This window comes from Acanthisitta chloris, unplaced genomic scaffold, assembly GCF_000695815.1.
Source record: "Acanthisitta chloris isolate BGI_N310 unplaced genomic scaffold, ASM69581v1 scaffold37287, whole genome shotgun sequence".
NCBI lineage: Eukaryota > Metazoa > Chordata > Aves > Passeriformes > Acanthisittidae > Acanthisitta > Acanthisitta chloris.
Window position 1 is genome coordinate 1,614 of NW_008684884.1, and position 20,582 is coordinate 22,195.

Here is a 20,582-nt window from a genome sequence, read left to right on the forward strand (position 1 = left end):
AATATATAAGGTAATGATCAATAGTCCCTTACAGGGAATACTTTTAATCTTTACATTAGCTTGGCTATAAATTTCCCCTATTGGCTTCAACTTGTGCTGTGTTAGATTTATGTGATTCATGCTTGTTATTGATTAGTGCACAACTATTTTGCAGGAGATGCCAAATTAATTGTTAAAAAAATCCATGAAAGTGCTTTTTTATTGGCCACATGAGGCTCAACACATACTATAATGTTATTTTATTACTTCACGTACATAGAGTTTCCAATAAGCTTTAAAAATAGTTACATGATGTGCTTAGACATGAAAATTCACAAACTATATGGAAAATGCTACTCTGTGCTTTATTTTGTGACTCAGAAAGTAACATAATGCAGCAGCATGCTTCTGAACCTTGCTGGATAACTCCTGTGATGACAGTCTTAGATGAGCACTCCCAAATAGGAAGCAATTTCCATTTTTTTACACAAGACTTCTAGATTTATGCAGGGTCTGGCTGGTAGCGTCCTTGTTGAAGAGGTAAGCAATTTACAGGGAAGGCTGCCAGAAAATCTTCAAACCCTTAGAATCTGATGAGCCAATACTTGATAGAGGTACTTGCTGTACTGTGCACATGGATGCTGAACTAGGAGCTTTGCAGAAGCAATGCTTCTCTGCAAAATATTCTTGTCTCTAAGTGCACCAATGTCCATGTGATCTCGCTGTTATGTGCATGGGAAGACTTAATCATGTATACACTATTACTTAGGCTTAGGATATTTTAATTTTTGAATTAAAATGATAACACATCAGAGAGAATGGTTACTATCTAGACAGAAATGCATGAAACTGGACTATACTAAGGATTTTCATTTCTCAAGCCTCTGGAAGATCATACTGTGAGTAAATATTTCCCTATATTCATGATTCATTGATAGATCTCTGAGTAATGTTGTTTTATCACACAATTCTGATTTGAATTTATTTTTTCAGAATTTATCTTGCAAGACAAATATCACAGGTTCCTCTCCTGCTAATTTTGGCAATCTAAAAACTTTTTTTTTTATTTTAATGTATTATCTGTTGTGCAAATCAGAATAACTGAGCTTAAGATCTGTGTTTAGAAATGATGAGAAAGATTGAGAGTAATCTTTTAATTTGGTACATTAATGCTGTCTGCAATGCATTGTTCTAGCAGAGGCTTAAAGGACTGTATATTCATTTGTTCCTCATCTTCATCCAAACAACTCAGAAAAGGGGAAAACAGCCTTGAAAATAGCTGTTGGGTGCTCAGGGACCAATCATATCTGAAAAAAAAATCTTTAAATGGAAACAATATATACAGTTTGCTTTTTTTCCCTGCATTTTATAGGTATACTGGAATTTATCAGTATAGCAGTGGGCTTGGTCAGCATCCGAGGAGTCGACAGTGGACTTTACCTTGGAATGAACGAGAAAGGAGAACTGTATGGCTCGGTAAGTTCCTGCTAGCCTTTGGCAGTCATGATCCTTACATTCTGTGGGGAAAACACTTGCTAGATTTTACAAGGCCCTGTTGCAGTAGGTAGTGTATGAGCAGTCTTTCTGCACTAAATATCTTGCAGATTAATTCGAAACAAGACCCTGTGGGTGGCATAGCAAATATGGGAGAGGGAAAAGGTGACAAAATCAGGAATGAGTAATATTGCAGATGGATGGCAATTTAGATACAAGCAATAGAGACTGCTGGCCAGAGCTGGTCACTGAAGACTAAAGGATGTGCTGTAAGATTTGTAAATGTGTCCTTTCAGTAGAGACCTAAATTGAGACAAAGTGTCTTCTTTTTATGTGTAGGCAGAGTGCTTTCTAGGAATTGACAAAATAAAGTAGAGGGGAAGGTAAAAGGTGGCATATGTGGATGAGTGAAAGGAGTGTGACAAAAGTTATAAAAAGCATAGGAATTAGGGCAAGAGGCTTGGTGGCCTTGTCCTGAAAGTTCTGCTCGTGCTCGCTAAGGGGTGGCAGCAGGAGTGAGTAATGGGTGTGAGGGAGGAGTAAAAGTTAGTATTTCAGATGTGGGAGTTTGCCAGCCTACCTGCAGCTGATGGGTGACTGTTCTCAGCAACATGGGCTGTCTTCCAGCAGAGAAGAGAGAGAGGAGGGGAGAAAGAGAGAGAGAGTGAGAGTGTGTGTGTGTGTGTGTGTGTGTGTGTGTGTGTGTATGACGTGACCCTTATCTGGGAATACTTGAGACTGGGGTTTACACTCTGGGTAGACTGTGGCAGGTGGCATCTGAAATGGAGCAGGTAACTCCCCAAAATAGTAGAAGGCGATCTCTTCTAGCAGTAAAGTATCAACCTGCAAAGCTTACAAGGATTAGGGAAGCAGTTGTATTTGAAGAAGAGGGTGGCAGGTTTGAAGGGTAAGCAAATGTCTAAAGCATAGCAAAGCTGTGCATTCGCTGGGGTTCATTAGAAGCAGAGGAGAAGGTGACAATGGTTGACCAATAGTTTAAAGGTTGCCGAGAAACACTCCAAAAGAAGTTAAAGTGGTAGAGAATGGCACTGGGTGTTGTTGAAGACACCTGTGTCACAGGGGAGTAGCAGTGACTGTTGGGAAAAGGGTGGAGATGGCACTGAGAGTGGGAGGAAACATGAGATGGTCATGGTGAATGAGCAGGTGAAAACAGTAAAAGGAGTAAGAGGGAAGTCCAGCTTCCATGTCTGTGATCCATGGAGGAGTGCGAGGAAGTGAGACCAGGAAGGTCCAGCAGAAGTGTTTCTATAAGAGTTCCAGGGTGACTGATTTCTTTCTAGTAACACATTGTGTGAGGGAGGGGAAGGGGACTATCTTCTGAGCAAAGAGCATTCTAGGAGAGGAAGCTGGAAAATACAGGTAAGGGCAGTGTATGTGGGAGGCAGAAAAAGAGGTGGTAGAATGAGGGTCAGGGCTGGAATGGAGAATGTGTGGACATGGGAGAAGGGGAGATGCAGAGATGGTGAGAGCCAGTGAGTGAGAAAGGCCAAAGAAAAGAGATTTAGCATAAATGGCAGTATGGAGGAGGTAAAGCTTGAAAGGATAGAGAGGGAGTGAGAAGAGAATGGATGCAATGACAGATGTAAACATGTTGCCTGTGAGGAGTAAGTTGTCATAAGTTACAATCCTTGTGCAGCAGGTGAATGTGATAAAGAAATAGCAAAGTCATGAGTACTTTTATGGTTCAGTTAGGCAGCAAAAAGGCAGAACAACAATAGTAATATGAATCAGTAATGTTGATAATCATCAGTAAGAGTAATCTTTTAAACATATAAACGTAGTGAATCAGTTACTCTACATCTCAGATATTCTGAGGAAGAAAATATGGTTGTTGATAGATCTTAAATGCATAGATTTGGGAAAACAAATGTTACATCACTTTTCTGTGCAATTTATAATTTGTGTTTGCAATATGTTTGACTGTCAGAGTAAATTACTCAAAACATTCTTTGCTGAAGAAATATGCACAAGAGATTCTTTGTAAATTACTAACTCGCTGCATTTATAAAATAGTTGTTCCATGAACAGCAGTTCTAAAGCAGCTTGCTTTGCTAGGGGTTTGTGTCTCACAGTCCAAGACATGGGTCTCCCTGACCTTCTGTCCCTGCAGTAGCACAAATTCCTCAGCCTTTTGTGTTTCTTGTATGGAGAAAGAGACAGTGTTAGCCGTCCATGCTCACCAGATTGTCAGTTTGCAGGGATTACATAGTTCACCACTCCCAAGTGGGACGTGCAAATGATTTCTCTTCTTTACCCTGCCTCTGATTAGTTGCAAAACTGATAGGAACTTAATTTTCTTGAAGACCTTTGGCTCCTAATTGAAGCTGGTTGAAAAGCTAAGGAAGGAGAGACAGGCAGGCAGATGGATGTACATTATAATTGGATAACCTCTTTTCCCTAAGAAATGACACTAAAAATATGAAGCCATTCATAATGGAGAACTGGCAATCTATAAGGCCAGAATGCAAAGTTCAGGTTAAAATCTGATGGATGATATGGCTTATTGTCAGCCTCCAGAGATGGGACATGCTAAAGAGTGATGGTAATTGAATTACATTACTTCCAATGAAATATAACCTCTAATGGCTACTCAGTGTGATGATGCTTTAAAGCCTTGTCAACACTAGCAATCCTAGTGCCTATATTTCAGCAACTGTCAGCTCTCGTAGAAACACTGAGATAAGCAGGCCTCAGAGCAGATTTGTGTGGAGAATTGGCTGGGCATTTTTGAGTGACAGTGTTTTGCTTTTGGTTTCGGTCAAAAAATGCAATTAATTGAAAATGAAGTTCTCTGATGGGAATAAAGGTTGCAGCTTGAAGCAGAAGCAAGGCACAATCCAGCACGGAATTATCTCTTTGGTGAAGCAGAAGATCAGTTTAACTGAAATTAGTTTTGATGCCAATATGTGATAGACTGTGAAAAGCTTAATTTAGTTTTTCACCTAAATTAAGCAGAGCAGTCACTCAAGTTGAATGGCTCTGTGGCACCAGGATGTTGTCCTTGTGCTGCTGTGCTGAGAGGTGAGTCCTTCTGTCTAGGTTTCTTCCCTAAGGGCTGTGAATAGCACCAGCTTTGTCATGGTGCAGGTACACTTCTGACACTGTGAATGTGTTTCCTAGGGTGGGAAAACTGTTTCCCACACAGAATGGAATAGCATCCTAAGAAATACTTGGTCTTGCTCTACATTAGCATTGTGGATCTAAGTAGGTGCTTAGATCCACAACTTGTGAGGCATTCAGTACTTGACACTGTTGGAATAGATGCTCTGTGTCTATGACACTATTATATTCATATTCAGATTGCTGCATGAAAAATATATAAGGTGTGAATCATATCAATGACCTAAAAGACTTTTATCCTTCTATATTTGTGTTTGAAACATTTGGCACAGGAAGATTTTTCCCAGCATATTTGCGGTGGCACTGGAGATGGGACATATGGTGAAGCAGAGCAGCCAGGGTGGCTGATCACCGCCAATTTTCACGAAAGACAACAGTAAAGGCAGTTTCAGCATAACTTGATCCAGACATTTTCCTCTTGGCCTTCTCAAAGTGCTGCTTTCCTCCTAGATTAGCTGCCTAACAAACTTTTCCCAACTTGCCACCATTACAGGGGGCAGTTCCTACTGCATTTTCTGTTTAGAAGAGCACAGTGACTCTCATGCTGCTCTCAGGCAGATATGTGTAACATAGTGTGGCTGTTCTCAAGTTCCTTCTCATGCCATGAATTTAGCCAGGGAAAGCTGAAGATCTATGTATGTGGTACTGCAGAGAAGCCAATGGTAGCTACCTAGTGATGACTCGGGGGCTGGTTGGTGACAGCAGCTTTCCCTCCCATCTCGTCTGTCCCTGTTTTCCCTTTACCTTGCCTTCCCCTTGCAGCCTGCAGCTATGACTCATCATGTTTCTTAACATGTGCTTGTCACTGGAAAGGAGGAAAAAAATACAGATAGGACCTAAAGGGTGTTAAGACAAGACATGAAGACCTTTTCCTTCCCAAGAGCCAAACAGCTCTTGCCAACACCTCTGGCAAGGACATTAGCAAATGTGTCTTAGCTGTGCTCCTCAGGGCCATGCCATGGAGTGAGGGAGGTCTTTCTGATTAGTCCCACGACCTTTGTGCCTTTGTGGGTTGTCCCTACCGTCATGCTGCCCTTGGGAATATAAACAGTTGGCACCCATGTTGCCAACAGTGATGTGTATTCACACCATGGGTTGCCTGTCGTTCCCACTGCAGGCAGTCCTGTGCTACCTCAGGCACAGCAGAACCATGGGACACCCTCACCTCAGCTGCCCTGGTTGTCTCAAGTTCTCCTGCAGTAGAGGGCTGTGCTACATCCTGTTGCTGTCATCCCTGCCCCACCTGTCTCCCATGGACATGATCCTGCCCCACTCTTCTTCTCAGACTCAATATAAGGAAGAACTTTTTTACAGTGGGGGTGGTGAGGCACTGGAACAGATTGCCAAGAGATGTTGTAGATGCTCCATCATTAGAAACATTCAAAATCAGGTTGAATGGGGATCTGAGCACCCTGATGTAGTTGAAAATGTCCTTGCTCATTGCAAGGGGATTGGACTAAATGAGCTTTAAAGGTCCCTTCCAACCCAAACTGTTCTATGCTTCTATGAAATGTTAGTGTCTCCATTGCTCCTTGTGTCCTTGGTAGGTGACAAAAAGCAGGTCAAGTTGGATGCTCAGGAGGAATTTTGATAGTTGGAAGATTGCAGAGGAGCTGTACAGTGGGGAAGGGGAGGGCAGGAGTGGAGGTAGTGGAGTTACTAGGGAAGGGAGAGAGGACTAGGAGTGCTTGGAAAGAAAGGGGAGGGAAGAGTACAGAGAGAAGCTTCATGTGCCCAGAGAGCAGCTGGGACAGAGCTGAAGAGCCCAGATAGGGAGCCAGGGAGGAAAGCTCTGCAACTCTGGGTTTCAGACCTACAGGGTCTGTGCAGCAAGGAGAGATTTAGGAATGCTTTTAACAGGGTAATAAATTGCTGTCCTTCAAAAATTAACTGAAAGATGGTTTTGGGACACTGAACTTGCCTTTTGCTCCTAAAACCACCAGGGAGAAGGTGGAGAAGGAGAGTGAAAGAGAAAGAGAGAGAGAGAGTACTGTCCTTGAAGAAACATGTTTTCCCAGTAAGTGTGCAGGGAGGTGACGATATGCCTCTTTATTGTCCCAGCAGGACTGCACCTGCAGTGCTTTATGCTTTTGTTTGAGTCCCTGCAGTCATGGAAGGGCTATGCAGCTCCAAAGTCAGGTGAACAGAATCTTTTTTGACAAAAAAGGGACAATTCGTCACCGTTTACTGAAAATTGCTTGGTGTACGTAAGGATTTGTTTGGCTGCATTCTAAAAATATCTTTTATGTTCCTGTGCAAATAAGGGAAGGGAATTGTTCAGCCCTTCAAATGATAGGTCAAGGTGCACGGAAACAGCATGAAGAAAAAAAGGGCAGGTTGAAAGTGCATGTTAGGAACAGCATTTGGACTTAGAATATGATCACTACAGGTGTCTAAGAACTGGATAAATAAATAAATTACCCTACATTGTCATCACATTTTCCTTTTAGTGTTAAACACCTCTGATCTAAAGTGATTCCATATGCTTCAGACTGATTTTTTTTTCTTAATAGTAGTCTGGATTATCTGTTTGTCAGTGTACACACAGGTACTTGTAGATGAGGTGAGCCCAGAAACAAGACACTTCCAGCACACAATTTTTGGAAGGGAAATTACATGCAATTTCCTCAAGAGAAGGACTTCTAGGCTGGTCAAATCCCAGGAGGGATAATGGCTGCAGCACAAAGTTTAACACCCTTCTGCTTGTGTTATTACTAGTTACAACAATAAATGGTGAATGGTTTAAATGGTGAAGAGGCAGAGAGCAGTTCCTGTGGCAGCTGACATGCAAGGAATAGTCAGGTTTTCTGCACGAGCAGCATTGCTCAGGAAAAGCTGGCACTCCCAGGACCAAAAACCTGATGGTGCCTTCTAGCAATAACAGTGACTTGTGTCTTCCTGAGAAAATCTGCTTTAAGCAGGAGACTGCAAGAAGCAAGCCTGTAGCTAATTTGATGGGCAAACTCTGACATCTGAAGAGGCCCAGCTGATTATGGTTCTGAATGTGAAGGAAAGTTGAAACTTTGTCAGAGAAGCAGAAATCCTGTGGAAATGGTATCCCAGTAAAGGTGAAACTGCCAGTAAGGATTTGGAGACTAATAGGCTGTCAGTGCTTGGTAGAGGGTCTGCGAGGAGTGGGAGAAGGGCAAGTTGCAGAAAACCATGTGTCTTAGTGGTATAGAAGTGTGGGGATAAAATGAAAATTGCTGCAATGAAGCTTTTTGGGGCCCTGAAATGTATACTAAAATATAAGGTGAAAACTTTTTAAGCTGTATAAATGAAAAGGGAACAGGAGTCTTTACCATCGCAGTGTATTCTGGTGGGAGTGTAAATGCAATAGTCTGAATGTGGATGCTAACTGGGCTAGCCATGTGTCTGATAGACTCCTTGGGGCAGTAACATGGGTCTGAGGAATTCCCTGTCATGGGATGAAGGAATAGGGGCAGCCAACACCACTGCTAAAATCCCTCTAGCCATCCATCCCCTCCCTTTTGCTGGCACAAGTGTTTCTGTTGCTGCCTGGGGAACTGAAGCACTAAACTGGAAAACAGTCTGGCCAAGCAGAAGGGCTTCAGCCGCAGTGGTTCCCTTCCAGGTCCATGGGAGGTGTAGCGCAAAGGTGGGAGCAAGCCCTGGTGAGAGAGGGTTTGCTTCTTTCTGAAGCAATGCAGGTGCTTTCCAGCCTTGAGTGTGTGTGAACCTCTGTCTTGTGTGGTTTGTATTTGGCTGGAGGGCTATCCATATACTTGAGTTGTGCTTGGGGTGTAGGAACGTGCTTTTAAATGAAAGAGGAGAGGAGTACCTGGAAGTACATGCAAGATGAGTTTATTGAAGCAGGATAAATAGTTTCAGGCAAGCCTAGTGGTTTAGGTTTGTGGGTTTTTTTGGTAGGAATTTCTTTTTTTAGAAATGGGAAATTGTGCTAATCTGCAGGGTTGTGTTAGGTATGACCGACAGAAGAGAGCATTTGTTACACTGGGTAAAATGGGTGTTAGTAGAAGACTTGTATGATAGATGATGAAAACTCTGAAGAGAAGGCAGCAATGGGGAGTGCTGAAAGGTATTAGGCTGGAGTGAAGCTATTAGTGGAGTTTTTATGGATTGGTCCTTGGACTGATTTTATTCCTTGTTTTTATTAGGGGCATTAAACATCTTGTCATAAAAAAGTAGTGGTGTGTTACTGAGATTGTTGCAAAGCTGCGAAGTATTTCCAGCGCAGGCAGCAACCTCACAGAGGGGCCTTCGTGACCTAAACTGCCTGAAATGTTAGCATGTGAGACTCAGGAAGTCGCTATCAGTGCCATGACATACAGCACTGGGAAGATTCAGTCTCAATGCAAATTGTAGTTGGTCACTCGTTTTAAAGAAGATTAATTGAAACCCAAACAGGTGCAGAAAGGGCTTGCTGACATGATGAGATGGAGGAAAAGAAAATGATAGTCTAAAGATCTTGACTTAGCCTGCAGAACGAAAACTGAGAGGATATGCTCTTGCTCTCTGTAAATACATTGAGGTTTAACACCAGGGAAGAAAATAAGTCCTTGAAATAGAGTACAAGAATGGATTGGTTTGAATGGGTCACAAAAAAAGCTTTGGCTGGATAATGAGGATTTTTCAGGTTGTGAGGAAGTAAGATTTTGAGATGGCTGGAGGGATTTTTGCAGGGAGGTGGGAGATGACGCATAAATGCTTTCTCTGCACCTTATGGGAGGAAACAGCTTTGTGATTATGGACATATCCTATGTGGAGGGCATAGGTCTGAAAAAAAGCCCAGAAACTTGAGTTACCTCATCTATTTCACCTTTGCAGATGGCCTCTCTTGGAATTTGGATGAGCAGCCTTGCGGAAAGCTGGGTACTGTTAAGTAGTGTTCCCCACAGGTCCCAGCACTGGGGATGAGAGCAGAAACTGCCACCTGCTCAACAAAGTATGCAGGACTCTGCAGAAACGAAAGGTCTGTTGAAGTATGAGTAGGAAGAATTGGTAGGTCTGTCCATACCCTTAACACAGGTAGTATGGGAGAAAGCGCTTTGAGGAAATTCAACTATTATGGTTCTTTTTCAACTAAGGCTTCAGTCTTTTTTTAGATCAGAATTTCACCGACTATAACACCTGTCACCAAAGAGGGTCACCTACTAATAGTGTCTTGTGGGATAGATACTACACTTTTCCTGAGGTCTTTGATTTTTCTCAGATGGCTTACTTTCAGATGCTTACTAGGTCTGGAGTTAATTTTATATGAGAGAAACCCCTCAGTGATCTCCTTACCTTGGTCTGCAATTCTGTGCTGATCTTGGATTCTCACCACATGCCCAGGACAGGAAAGCATTAAAGTATCTTAAATTATGTGTTGCATGTATGTATATGTGTGTGTGTATATATATATAAAGCTAAGCTTTGCCTACTCAAACCTTAGTTTAATGATTTGCTTTCCCTTAACTGAAGATATCTGGAATTTCGTGTTCTTATGATAATGGGAGATTAGAGGTGCTGCTTGAGGAAAGAGCCAATGTGACCTGACACCTTGCAGAAACCCCCTTCTAGAAAGGGCAGTCCTGGTTCCCTGCTTCTGCTGCATGCTTCTGTTTTCTTCCTTGCTCCCAACACCAACACTCATCTGACCTGACAGGAGGTCAGTTTAGAGATCTAAAGCCACAGAAAAAAGTTTGCCTGTTTTTTTTGGTAGGGTTGCTTCTCTGCTGGTTTAACATCCTGACCTGTCTTGCTCCCTGTTTGGGCAAGTACTAGCACTCAGTTGGGGAATCAGCTGCAGTGTGGGTTGGGAGAAGGGTTGAGGACTGTGCTTTCAACAGCAGGTAGTTGTTAAAGTGGTGTAACTGCATCACAAACCTGAATCGTACCCAGTGAGCAAGAGCAGGACGTTTTCAGATTCACTTTGCAGTTGTGTAGCTCCTCAGTCACTGCAGCCCTGAATGTTTCTGGAGCTAGCTGTGTTAACAATACAGAGGTGTGAAACGCATTGGCGTCTTCAGCTGATCTGAGAATACTGTGTTGAAGTGACATGCTAAAAGAGCATCAGCAGCAGTGACACACTGAGATGTGCTTGGGGATTATTTGCTGCATCAGATAAAGATCTGATGTGCTCTCTTTCTGACTCAGGAGCCAGTGGGATGTGAATGTGGCACTCTCTCCCACTTTGCCATTCATCATTTTCAAAGACAGAGTAGAAAAATTCTGCCCTGCGGGGACTTCATTAGGGATTTTGTCTAGGTTGAGATTTGCTTTGTGGTTTGAATGTTCTCAGGCTGATTTGGTGATGTGCAGTAATGCAGTTCATTTGTGTCGCATTCAAAAAGCTTAAGAAATAAAGCTTTTACAGTGCAAATCCATATTTCCCCCTGTATAAAGCCCTTTTGTTTCTTTTTTATTCTGTTTATAAAGGCAGACCTCTGCCACTACTTTTGATTTGAAGATAAGATTTTATACTTGTGTTCCACGACTGCTGCTGAGGTAAAACTTGTCTTCAGGTGTGGATGCTGCATACTTTTGAGGTCTGGTCCAGGCTGTGCATCTTTAATCTGCTAAACTTTGCTCTTCAAATTTAACACAATTACGGAGGTAACTGTGACTCAGGAGAAATTTTGGCTTGATTCTATTATGGTTGAAATACCATTGACTTCAATGGAATCAGGATTGGACCTGCTTCTGTAAAACCACCAATTAATTTTATGGTTTTGTCAGCAGATCCCAATCAAGATAAGAGCTCTATTGTATTCACCATTTTAAAAACCTGAATCTAGACAGGGTTCCTGCCTGTGACAGTCTGCAATCTAAAGACAATCTTTTAATATGTAATCTTGCTTTTGCATAGCAAGGGGGATTTTGGCCTGCTGATGCCTTTGTTAGGACAGCATCTAGTGTATAATCTGGACTTGGAATAGGAAATTTATTGGGGAACACTTCAGGAAAATCCTCTGTGTCATTTTAGAGTATACAAATGTTGTAAAGTTTAAACAAAATAACAAGGTTTTGGGTTTTCTCTTCTTTATACTTGAAAGTTGGAATTCCTTAGGAGGTCTGTGTATTGCAGGTACCTGGGAAACCAGCAATCTGGTCTTTGAGCTCTTCAGTCACTGGTTCTGTTGAAGTTGTTTTTATATATCTCTCGGGTTTTTTTTCAGACAGATTGACAACTTCTTTCATCAAAGCTGAAATTAACTGCATGACTCATGTTTAACCCATTGAAAGACGAGTCCACTGATGTGCGTGTGTGTGTGAGGAGTAGGGGGTCTCGTGGAGGAGCAGAGCCACCTGACTTCCTCCAGTATTTCCCAAAGGCTGGGTCAGCTGTACCACTGAGAACATAAGTCAGGGCTTAACAACAACAAAGATGTGTGGATTTTCTAAGAAATATTAAGGAAGTACTTATTGTGTATCTAAATCTGTGACTTTATGGTAGCATTTCCCCTGGGAAAAGGAATGGGGGAAGTGTCCAAAGCATAGTCTCTGGAAAGATCGTTTATGAGAAGTGTTTGCCAATGGAGGAGCACTGCTATCTGAAAGGGGAAACAACATCTTTCTTTCAGCAGCAGCTCTTTGAAATGCTGTCCTTCCTTCCTGTCCAAAAATGGTGGGAAATTAAAAGGCCTCATTTTAAACTATTTAAACTGAATATGCAGTTGAGTCCTGCTGGGACTTAGAGTGCCAACCCTTTGCTGTAGTGCCCATGAAAGCACTGTAGGTTTAAAAATCTCTCTGGCAATTTTGTTGGTTTCCAAGACACTAGTGGATGTGTGACATTTCAGTAGTGAGGGCTGGACACTTCCAAAATGCTATAGCCTGTGATGCTGTGTTTGTTTGATGATCCCCATCCAGAATGACAATGTAGTCAGTAGTGTCCTTGTCCTCTGAGCTAGTACCTAGCAGGTAGCTTTGCATAAAATTAATAACAAAATACAGGCTTTTGTTTATCAGTCCTTGACCAGATCATCTTGCTGAAAAAATAAAACATGAAGTACTTTAACAGTGTACATTTGTTTCACTACATATGTATAATATTTACTTGGTCCCTGGGGCAAAATATTTTATGAAAGGCCCTGAGCATTTCGTTTTTATGATGACACCTTGTAACCAAGAGATGAGGTGCTTCTCTAATGATTGATAAACCCAGTTTGGGGGTACTCACTGAGTGGAGAGACTCATACAGATTAAGTACTTTTTATCACCCACTTTACAATATCTTTCAGCATGCGAGTTTAACTGCTCCTGCAAAAGGCAGCACTTTTGCTGAAGGAGGATTATCTTTCCTTTAAGCCTGTGTTCTGTGCTTAGAGAACCACAGAACAAAGTAAAAATACTGACAAAACACTTTGATGCTATGCTCCATCTTAGTTGTATTTAAGGAAAGCGTGTTTTATTTAAGAATCTCTATTCAATTGAAAGCTTAACTAGTATTTCGGGCTAAAGAGTGTGTGTGTAGCTGTAGGATAGCAGCCCTGGTTTGACATACATGTTGTCTTTTGATAGAAGAGAATTTGTGGAGTGGGGAGCCAGGGTAGGTCAAGTTACAGCTTTCAGTAAATCTGAGCGTGCCTGAAATGGTTCTTTCAGTGTCTTAAAATATTTGTTGCCTTTTTATCATTGCAAGCCTGATCCACATTCCATTTAAGCTGACGGGAACTCTTCTCCCGTCTTCTTTAAAAATTGGCTCTGGCCCCTGTATCAGGTTGCATACCACCTTGCTTTCTGATTCTTGGAAGGGTTCAGCCAAGCGTTATGAATTAGATGCTTAGATAACATTGATGACTGCAGTTCTTGATTGTGCCAGGGGAACCAAAAATAAAATAGAGGTCAGAAGTGTGACTAGTAAATGCCACAGTGTGGGTCTGGTCCTGCTGGAGCAGAAGGGAGGGGAACACACCTGCTTGTTTGTTTGTTTTTTAAGAGTTGACTTCGACTCGGTCCTGCTCTGTTGTGGTGCAGAGAAGGAAGCTTGTCAGCTTCCAGAGAAATGACACTGTGACAGCTTATGTGGCCTGAGATCTGTCCCTGGAGTTTTGTCATGACTTCCAACAGCATCATGAGCAGACCCTGGGTGTTTAGGTGAAAATGAGTTTCCATCTCATGCACTTGGCTGAGCAGATATGGTTCAAGCCTTTATGGACATAAGCATGTCTGCTGATGGGCAGCCTATGCTGGCATATGCGAGCTCAGGCACAGTGGGATTGCTTGTCCTAGAATGATTTCATGTCCTGGGAGGGCATGCTTAAAGCTTGACAGATGCTGCAAACTGGAAATCTCAAAGGAGTAGATATCAGTAAAATCAAGAGCTGAGGATTTGGCAGTGGCAAAAATGGATGGAGACCTAATTGGCATCTCATCGTCCTGCAGCTCATGTCAGAAGAGCTCCCTAAACAACCCTGGGATAGCCTAGTGCCTATCCCTCTAGTCTAGTCCCTACAGAGGAGGGCCATGATAGTGTGGAGAGCAAGGAAGTGGGAGAAGAGGGGCAACGGGGCAAAAGGGTGAAGCAATGAAATCCTTCCTGTACTGACAGTCTTCTGAGATTTTACTGTTGATGCTGGAGTCTGCTTGCTTTGTTTAAATATCTCTGCTTTTCTGTTGCCTGCATCGGGACATGGAAGCACCAGAGTGTCTGTATTGGTGTAGCTATTGTGGCTTTTGATAAGCATGATCCCAAAGGAACCAGGTTCTGCTGGGTTAGGGATCCTTACAAGCTTTTTGGTATGAAAGATATTAATCTTTAAGCACTGTCATAACTGCTCCATGGCAGCAGCACAGAGCAGTCGCACTATTTTTTAAAAATTATTTTCTATGTGTGGATTCATGTATAATAAAAACTTTATACAAATTAACTAGAGGTTTAGGAGAAGAAAGTAAGATGAATACTCCATCTCTGTGAAAGTACAAGATGACCTCAGGTAGGGAGATTGCAATTGCCTAACTGTGGTTTTGCCAGGACACCTTGCCTGATTTCCCGTATCTTAGTAAAAGTGCTATGGAATATGAAATGTGTGTGAGTGGCAGCATGGGTGCCTGGCTAGTCACTCTGCCTCTCCTCTGGCCCTGCAGGGTTTCCTGCTGTCCTTCTGAAAGGTGTGTGGAAGCACTGACGCAAACACAATAAGCCAGTCAAATAGTCCTTCTGGCAGACGTTTATCTCCTTTTTTTCCTTCTTTTTCTTTTTCATGTTCTGTCGAATTATTAAACAAAACATTCTGAAAAAAACACTGCTTGGAGATACTCATCAGAGAAAGCTCTGTGGCACTCACCAAGTCAGACACTCAGTGTGCAGGGCTTGCCTTGCACTGACGTCAAATTTGGAAAGGAAAGTGGTGCTGCTTGGACACTGGTATTTGGCTTCTCATTGTGGCTGGAGGTTGTTTACCCAGCCCAGAGACTAACAGGCTTAGCATGAGAGTTCAGACAATACCACAGCAAATGCTAAACTAGGCCTTTATTTATGACAGCTCTGGATGAGTGTTAATTATTAGCTGAACATGGTGCGTTCTAGAGGCTGTTTACATTACAGCATGGGAAGGGCCAACGGCATGTAAAATGTGTGTGTTAATAGACAGAACAGTTTCTCTTTGCTACATATGCAGTTTTTATTAATGCCATGTAGCCATAATGAGGGATTTAAATGAAATTATTTAGGAGATTATGTATTTAAACATGATTTTATTAGGACAGGGTAGATTAACATGGTGATAACATGCAGCAGGTAGGTAGGAAGTGCTGACTGCGTCAGATATACTTCTTGTTAATAGTTGTTGACTTCTGGATTAGTTGTTTTCTTGTCTCTATTGAATCAGTGAGCAGTTTGCAAAAGGGAAAACTATACATGGCATAGAAGAGAATAGTTAGCTAGGCATGAAAGGTATTTGTTGTCAGGTAGATTAACATGGTGATAACATGCAGCAGGTAGGTAGGAAGTGCTGACTGCGTCAGATATACTTCTTGTTAATAGTTGTTGACTTCTGGATTAGTTGTTTTCTTGTCTCTATTGAATCAGTGAGCAGTTTGCAAAAGGGAAAACTATACATGGCATAGAAGAGAATAGTTAGCTAGGCATGAAAGGTATTTGTTGTCAGGAGTGATGTTTTGCTAGGCATGAAAGGTATTTGTTGTCATTTTAGGAGTGATGGTTTTTTTGTCAGGTTACGAACTAAGTTGGAGTTTTAGCTCCATAAGGTTATTCAAAAGAAATAAAGAATATTGAAGTGTTTTGTACTGTTCTTTCAGCTACCAAGCAGCGCAAATGTCTTATGTTCTTTAGAGTCATGAAACCATTCTCTGAGCAGTGTACATCTGTTTCGTGTATTTCTGCTTATTTACAATTAGCTGCTTCACAGGGATAGCTATTTGTAGGCAAGCTAGCAAATCTTTCATTGTAGTGACTGTAAACATGTACTTTACTAATTTGCAATCTCACTTTAAATCGATCTGCCTGGAAATGGGATAACATAATTATTTTTCTGCCTTGTTAGATGGTGGAGAATGTAGGAAGGGAAAGGTAAAGCATGGGAATGTAGTATAATGGAAATCAATCACTTTGTCGTTGAATACTCTGAACAGTCCTCATAGAAAACATGTGGAATGTGGTGCAACATCTGATTTATATAATTTTGAGGTCACCTCCTTATTTGGCCCTGAATTAAATGATTTGAGCAATGCAGGCAGCCTTCTCTTTCACAGGAATGCAGGTTACTTTCCATAGCTGTTCCAGTTGAGTATGTTTGGTATTTGTGTCAGCTTTTGACAAAGATGTCTAGCAACTTTAAGTATGGTGCAAGGAAATATTTGCACTGGAAAATTGATAGAGAAGTCAGTTGCTAGAATAAAAGCATGCAAAAATTGCTGTATTCTAGGACTGAATCTTGCTTTTCAACTGTGCATAGAGGGACTTTCTAAAAGTCATAGGCAGAAAGAGAAATGCAAGCCACTTGTGATCAGGAAACACCATGTCCTTTCCATTTTGGGAGAGCTGGCTTTCAGCAAGACTTTCTCATCCTAAGCTGGTGAGACAAGAAGGTGTTGTTGGCAGGATGGACCAGCCTCACCCCCGTGTTATGCTCATTTTTGGCTTGAATAAAGGCATGCATACTTAAAACATGAGTGTAAGCTAGTGTTATGTAGGATTGTGGTAGTACATGATTTAGTGGTGGGACTCGGCAGTGTTAGGTTAATGGTTGGACTCAGCAGCATTAGAATAGTGGTTGGACTGAATGATCTTAAAGGTATTTTCCAAACTAAGTGATTCTTATGATTCTACATAGATGACTATCCTGGTGGATGTTGGTTTCTGTTTGTTGTGGTACTAGATGAGCCATTATCATAACCATCTCCCAGGGCATGGGAAGAAGGATATGCTGAGATTTTAGTGTCCCACATTATTTACAGGGTCTAATCCAAAGTCATCAACACCGATTCACTGCAGGGGTCTCTGACTACAACTCAATGTCATCAACACCAATTCACTGCAGGGGTCTCTGACTACAACCAGAATTTCTAGGTGTCCTTGAAGGAAAAGGTTTGATGAATTTATAAAGAAATTATTTCACTTCTCTGAAAGAAATTATTTCACTTCTCTGAAAGGGTGATTGTTAGTGTCCTTACACATCTGATCCCACAATCTGACTACTCTGTCAAGTTCATATTGAAGTATTTGCCTACTCTCTATACAGTAGAGAATTTTGAATAAGGGCAAATGAGATGTAACTGTGTGTTAAGTGAAAGAAAAGTAAAACCAGGATAAGCTTGTAAAATAGAGATTGAATTTGAAATCCATTGAACTCAGCCAGAGTGCTGTACAATGCAAATCCCCTGATTCAAGGTCTGCTAGTTAAATGTACCACAGCAGTGTCTTGATCCATCAAACCTGCCAGATAAAGAGAGGCTATTTTAAAATTTCTCCTTCAGGGCATGGGGAAGTACTGTTCTTGCAGAGATAGAATTTATGATGATGCTAAAAAAAATGCAGATGAAGTGAATAATTAATGAATTGAAGATAGGACTGAAATATCTTCCTAAAATGTTGCTATTTTTAGCAAGGAGTGCTTCTGCAGTGCTTGTCATGTGATCCTATTGCCTTCGGAGAGCAGGAAAACAATTTGAATTAGTTTCTCCTTCCCCATGGACCTCTATATTCCCAGCATATAATAAGCCCTTAGCATCTGCTTCTGCCTTAAAGCAAACAAAGTGATATTAAACCTCATGCAAAATAAAACACTAATGAAACCTGTACTTAAAGATAGTCTATATTGCAGCTGAATACTTTTTATAATAGTTTGTACACTGAGGGGGATACTGCAATGGGTGTAACTGGCAGCTGCTGCTGGTGTGGCAATACTCATTGCAGCTGCAGTTCTGAGCTGGCAAAGGACATCAAGGCAATTATCAATAGGAGGTTGCAGGGTCTGGCCCACAGATAGGAATTTAATGTGAACAGATTTGTGCATCTTTTCTCTGTAACCAGTATAGAGTGTTGCTGGTTTGAGCTACTTTGAACATTAAAAATTAAGTTGTAGTCAGAAACACCTCTAAATGAAGTTGTTACATCCACACAGGGATATGGCTGCTGCCATAGTGAATTCTCAAGTGTTTAACATGTGAACCCTGTTCCTGTCAGGGATTTCTCCTTCCTGAGTGGTAACGAGGTACTCAGTGCCCATGAAATGGGAAGTCAGGGGCTGCTTACTTGCTGCCTTTCTTGCCTACTGGAGTTGCCACAGGTTGAATTTAGAAGAAACCTCCGAATCTAAAAACCTTTAGACACTGAGGAGGACCCTGGCTTTGCAGCTCAGTACCCAGTTTGTGCAGGTGCAGAGGGGTGCTGGCTTGCTTTACCCACCTGCACAGGGTTTGCTTTTCCCACATGGAATGGTTCCTGCATGGCTTCTGTAAGGTGTGTAGAGCTCCTTGGACCTGGCTGGATCCCTGGTCCCCAACCCTGGTGGGCTGCAAAGCTCTGTCCTGGGAGCAGAGTGCTTGCCATGCAAAGCAGCAGCAAAACATCTGGGCTGAAGCACATTGCTTTAAGAAAGGGTTGTGAGCTGAGTCTCAAGCAGTAGAGGTGGCCCCAAAGGCACCTGCCAGCCACAGGGCAAGCTGCAAGCTTCGGTGATGGTGGACTTTGAGAAGCTCCTGGATTAAGTCATGGAAGGTGGTGGCTTCTTGGGAGCACTGGAATGTGAGCTGTGGCTCCTTAGCTGTGTTCAGGCACACATTTATGGCTTAGGTCCTTTGCTGCATCTGGGCCTTGGTCTCTGTTTTCCCATCTCTGTGGATCTGTCTAAAAGAACTGTTTTAAGATCTAACGTCTGTAAAACACATGCATTGTGTGGAGCTTTCTAACAATTAGAAATTGATTCTCGGATGGAAGCTGAGTGCTATTGAAGTGAGTGTTGTTGAAGTAAGAACTCTTGTTATGAAAAAATGTATTGAATTATCATTATTACAATTTTTTGTGCCAGCCATCAGTCACTTGTGCGAGTCCTTCCTGAAATGAATCTTGTTATGAGGTGGCTGCTTTTTAAGCAAATACCACCTGTTTACACCAAAAGTGTGTAGAGAAGTACACACAGACTGAATAAGTGTATCAACTGGAATGAGTGGGATTCTGTGGCAGGAGGATCTGATGAATGGTTGATGTGTTCAGTGGGTCCCGTCAGTAGGACAGGACATGAGGACAAGCCTGATAAAGCAAGCCTGGAGGACTTTTCCTTGCCTAGCTTTATCTCAGCATGCAGGGTTTGTATTCCTAGCTGAAGCTCTGTTGGGTTTTGACTCCATGATACAAATAATAAAACAAATCAAGGGTAGTAAATTGATCAGAAATTAAAATAGCTGTTTTCAGCTTAGTTGTCGCTGTATTGATTTGGGTAGTGATGCTTTGGGAGAGTAATTTTTGCTTCACCTGGAGTTGTCCACCCTTGTGACTGCACCCAGCCATACAGCTGTACATAGCTAAAACTGGGGGAATTAAAATGGTTAATTTTACAATCGAGTAAGGAGGTACCGATTTCAAGCTATGGAAATAGTAATTCTGTAACAAGAAGCTTATTTTAGTGGCTATCTCCTTACTGCTTTTTCTTCTTTTTCCACAGGAAAAATTAACCCAGGAGTGTGTATTCAGAGAGCAGTTTGAAGAAAACTGGTATAATACATATTCATCAAATCTATATAAACATGTGGACACTGGAAGACGATACTACGTTGCATTAAATAAAGATGGGACTCCAAGAGAAGGGACTAGGACTAAACGGCATCAAAAATTTACACATTTTTTACCTAGACCAGTGGACCCTGAGAAAGTACCAGAACTATATAAGGATATTTTAAGCCAAAGTTGACAAAGACAATTCCTTCACTTGAGCCCTTAAAAAGTAACCACTATAAAGGTTTCATGCGGTGGGTTCTTATTGATTAGCTGTGTCATCACATCAGCTCCACTGTTGCCAAACTTTGTCGCATGCATAATGTATGATGGAGGCTTGGATGGAACATGCTGATTTTGTTCTGCACTTAAAGGTTTGTCCTCCTGGAGGAGAGCCTATGCCCACTTGCTTGATTTAGTACGAGAGGGAGTGCGAGAGAGTGAGTGCGAGAGAGAGAGAGAGAGAGAGAGAGAGACAGAGAGAGAGAAAGGGAGAGGATGAATGGGAGTGAGAGTGCGAGAGAGAGAAGCCAAGGGGAGGAGGAGGAGGAGGAAGATGAGGAGGAAGGCCTGATGCATGCTGGGGAATAGACACGCTTTTAAATTTTTGATCAGTTGTACTTCGTCATATATCAGCATAGCTGCCATACTTTGATTCATCAGGATTTTTGGCTGGTGGCCTGCTCAAGTGTACGCTGCATTTACAAAGGCATGGAGGGTGCAAGTCTTACTTAAACAAGAGACTTTTCAGTTAATAGCTCTCTGGGTCTCACCCCACTGAGTTTAAAGCAAAGACCTCTTAGTAAAAAAAAATAAAAATAAAAAGTTA

The 20,582-nt window shown here is 41.9% G+C and overlaps 1 protein-coding gene across 1 annotated transcript; it reads left to right on the forward strand.

Annotated features, from left to right (window-relative positions):
• Window positions 1-1,351: 1,351 nt before the first annotated feature.
• On the forward strand, window positions 1,352-20,142 carry LOC103806783 (fibroblast growth factor 9; the record flags this gene model as incomplete). The annotated part of the gene is made up of 2 exons (XM_009079491.1): window positions 1,352-1,455; window positions 19,704-20,142. Coding segments are annotated over 2 exons (350 nt in total), but the record flags the coding sequence as incomplete, so codon positions are not given.
• Between the last annotated feature and the right edge of the window lie 440 nt (window positions 20,143-20,582).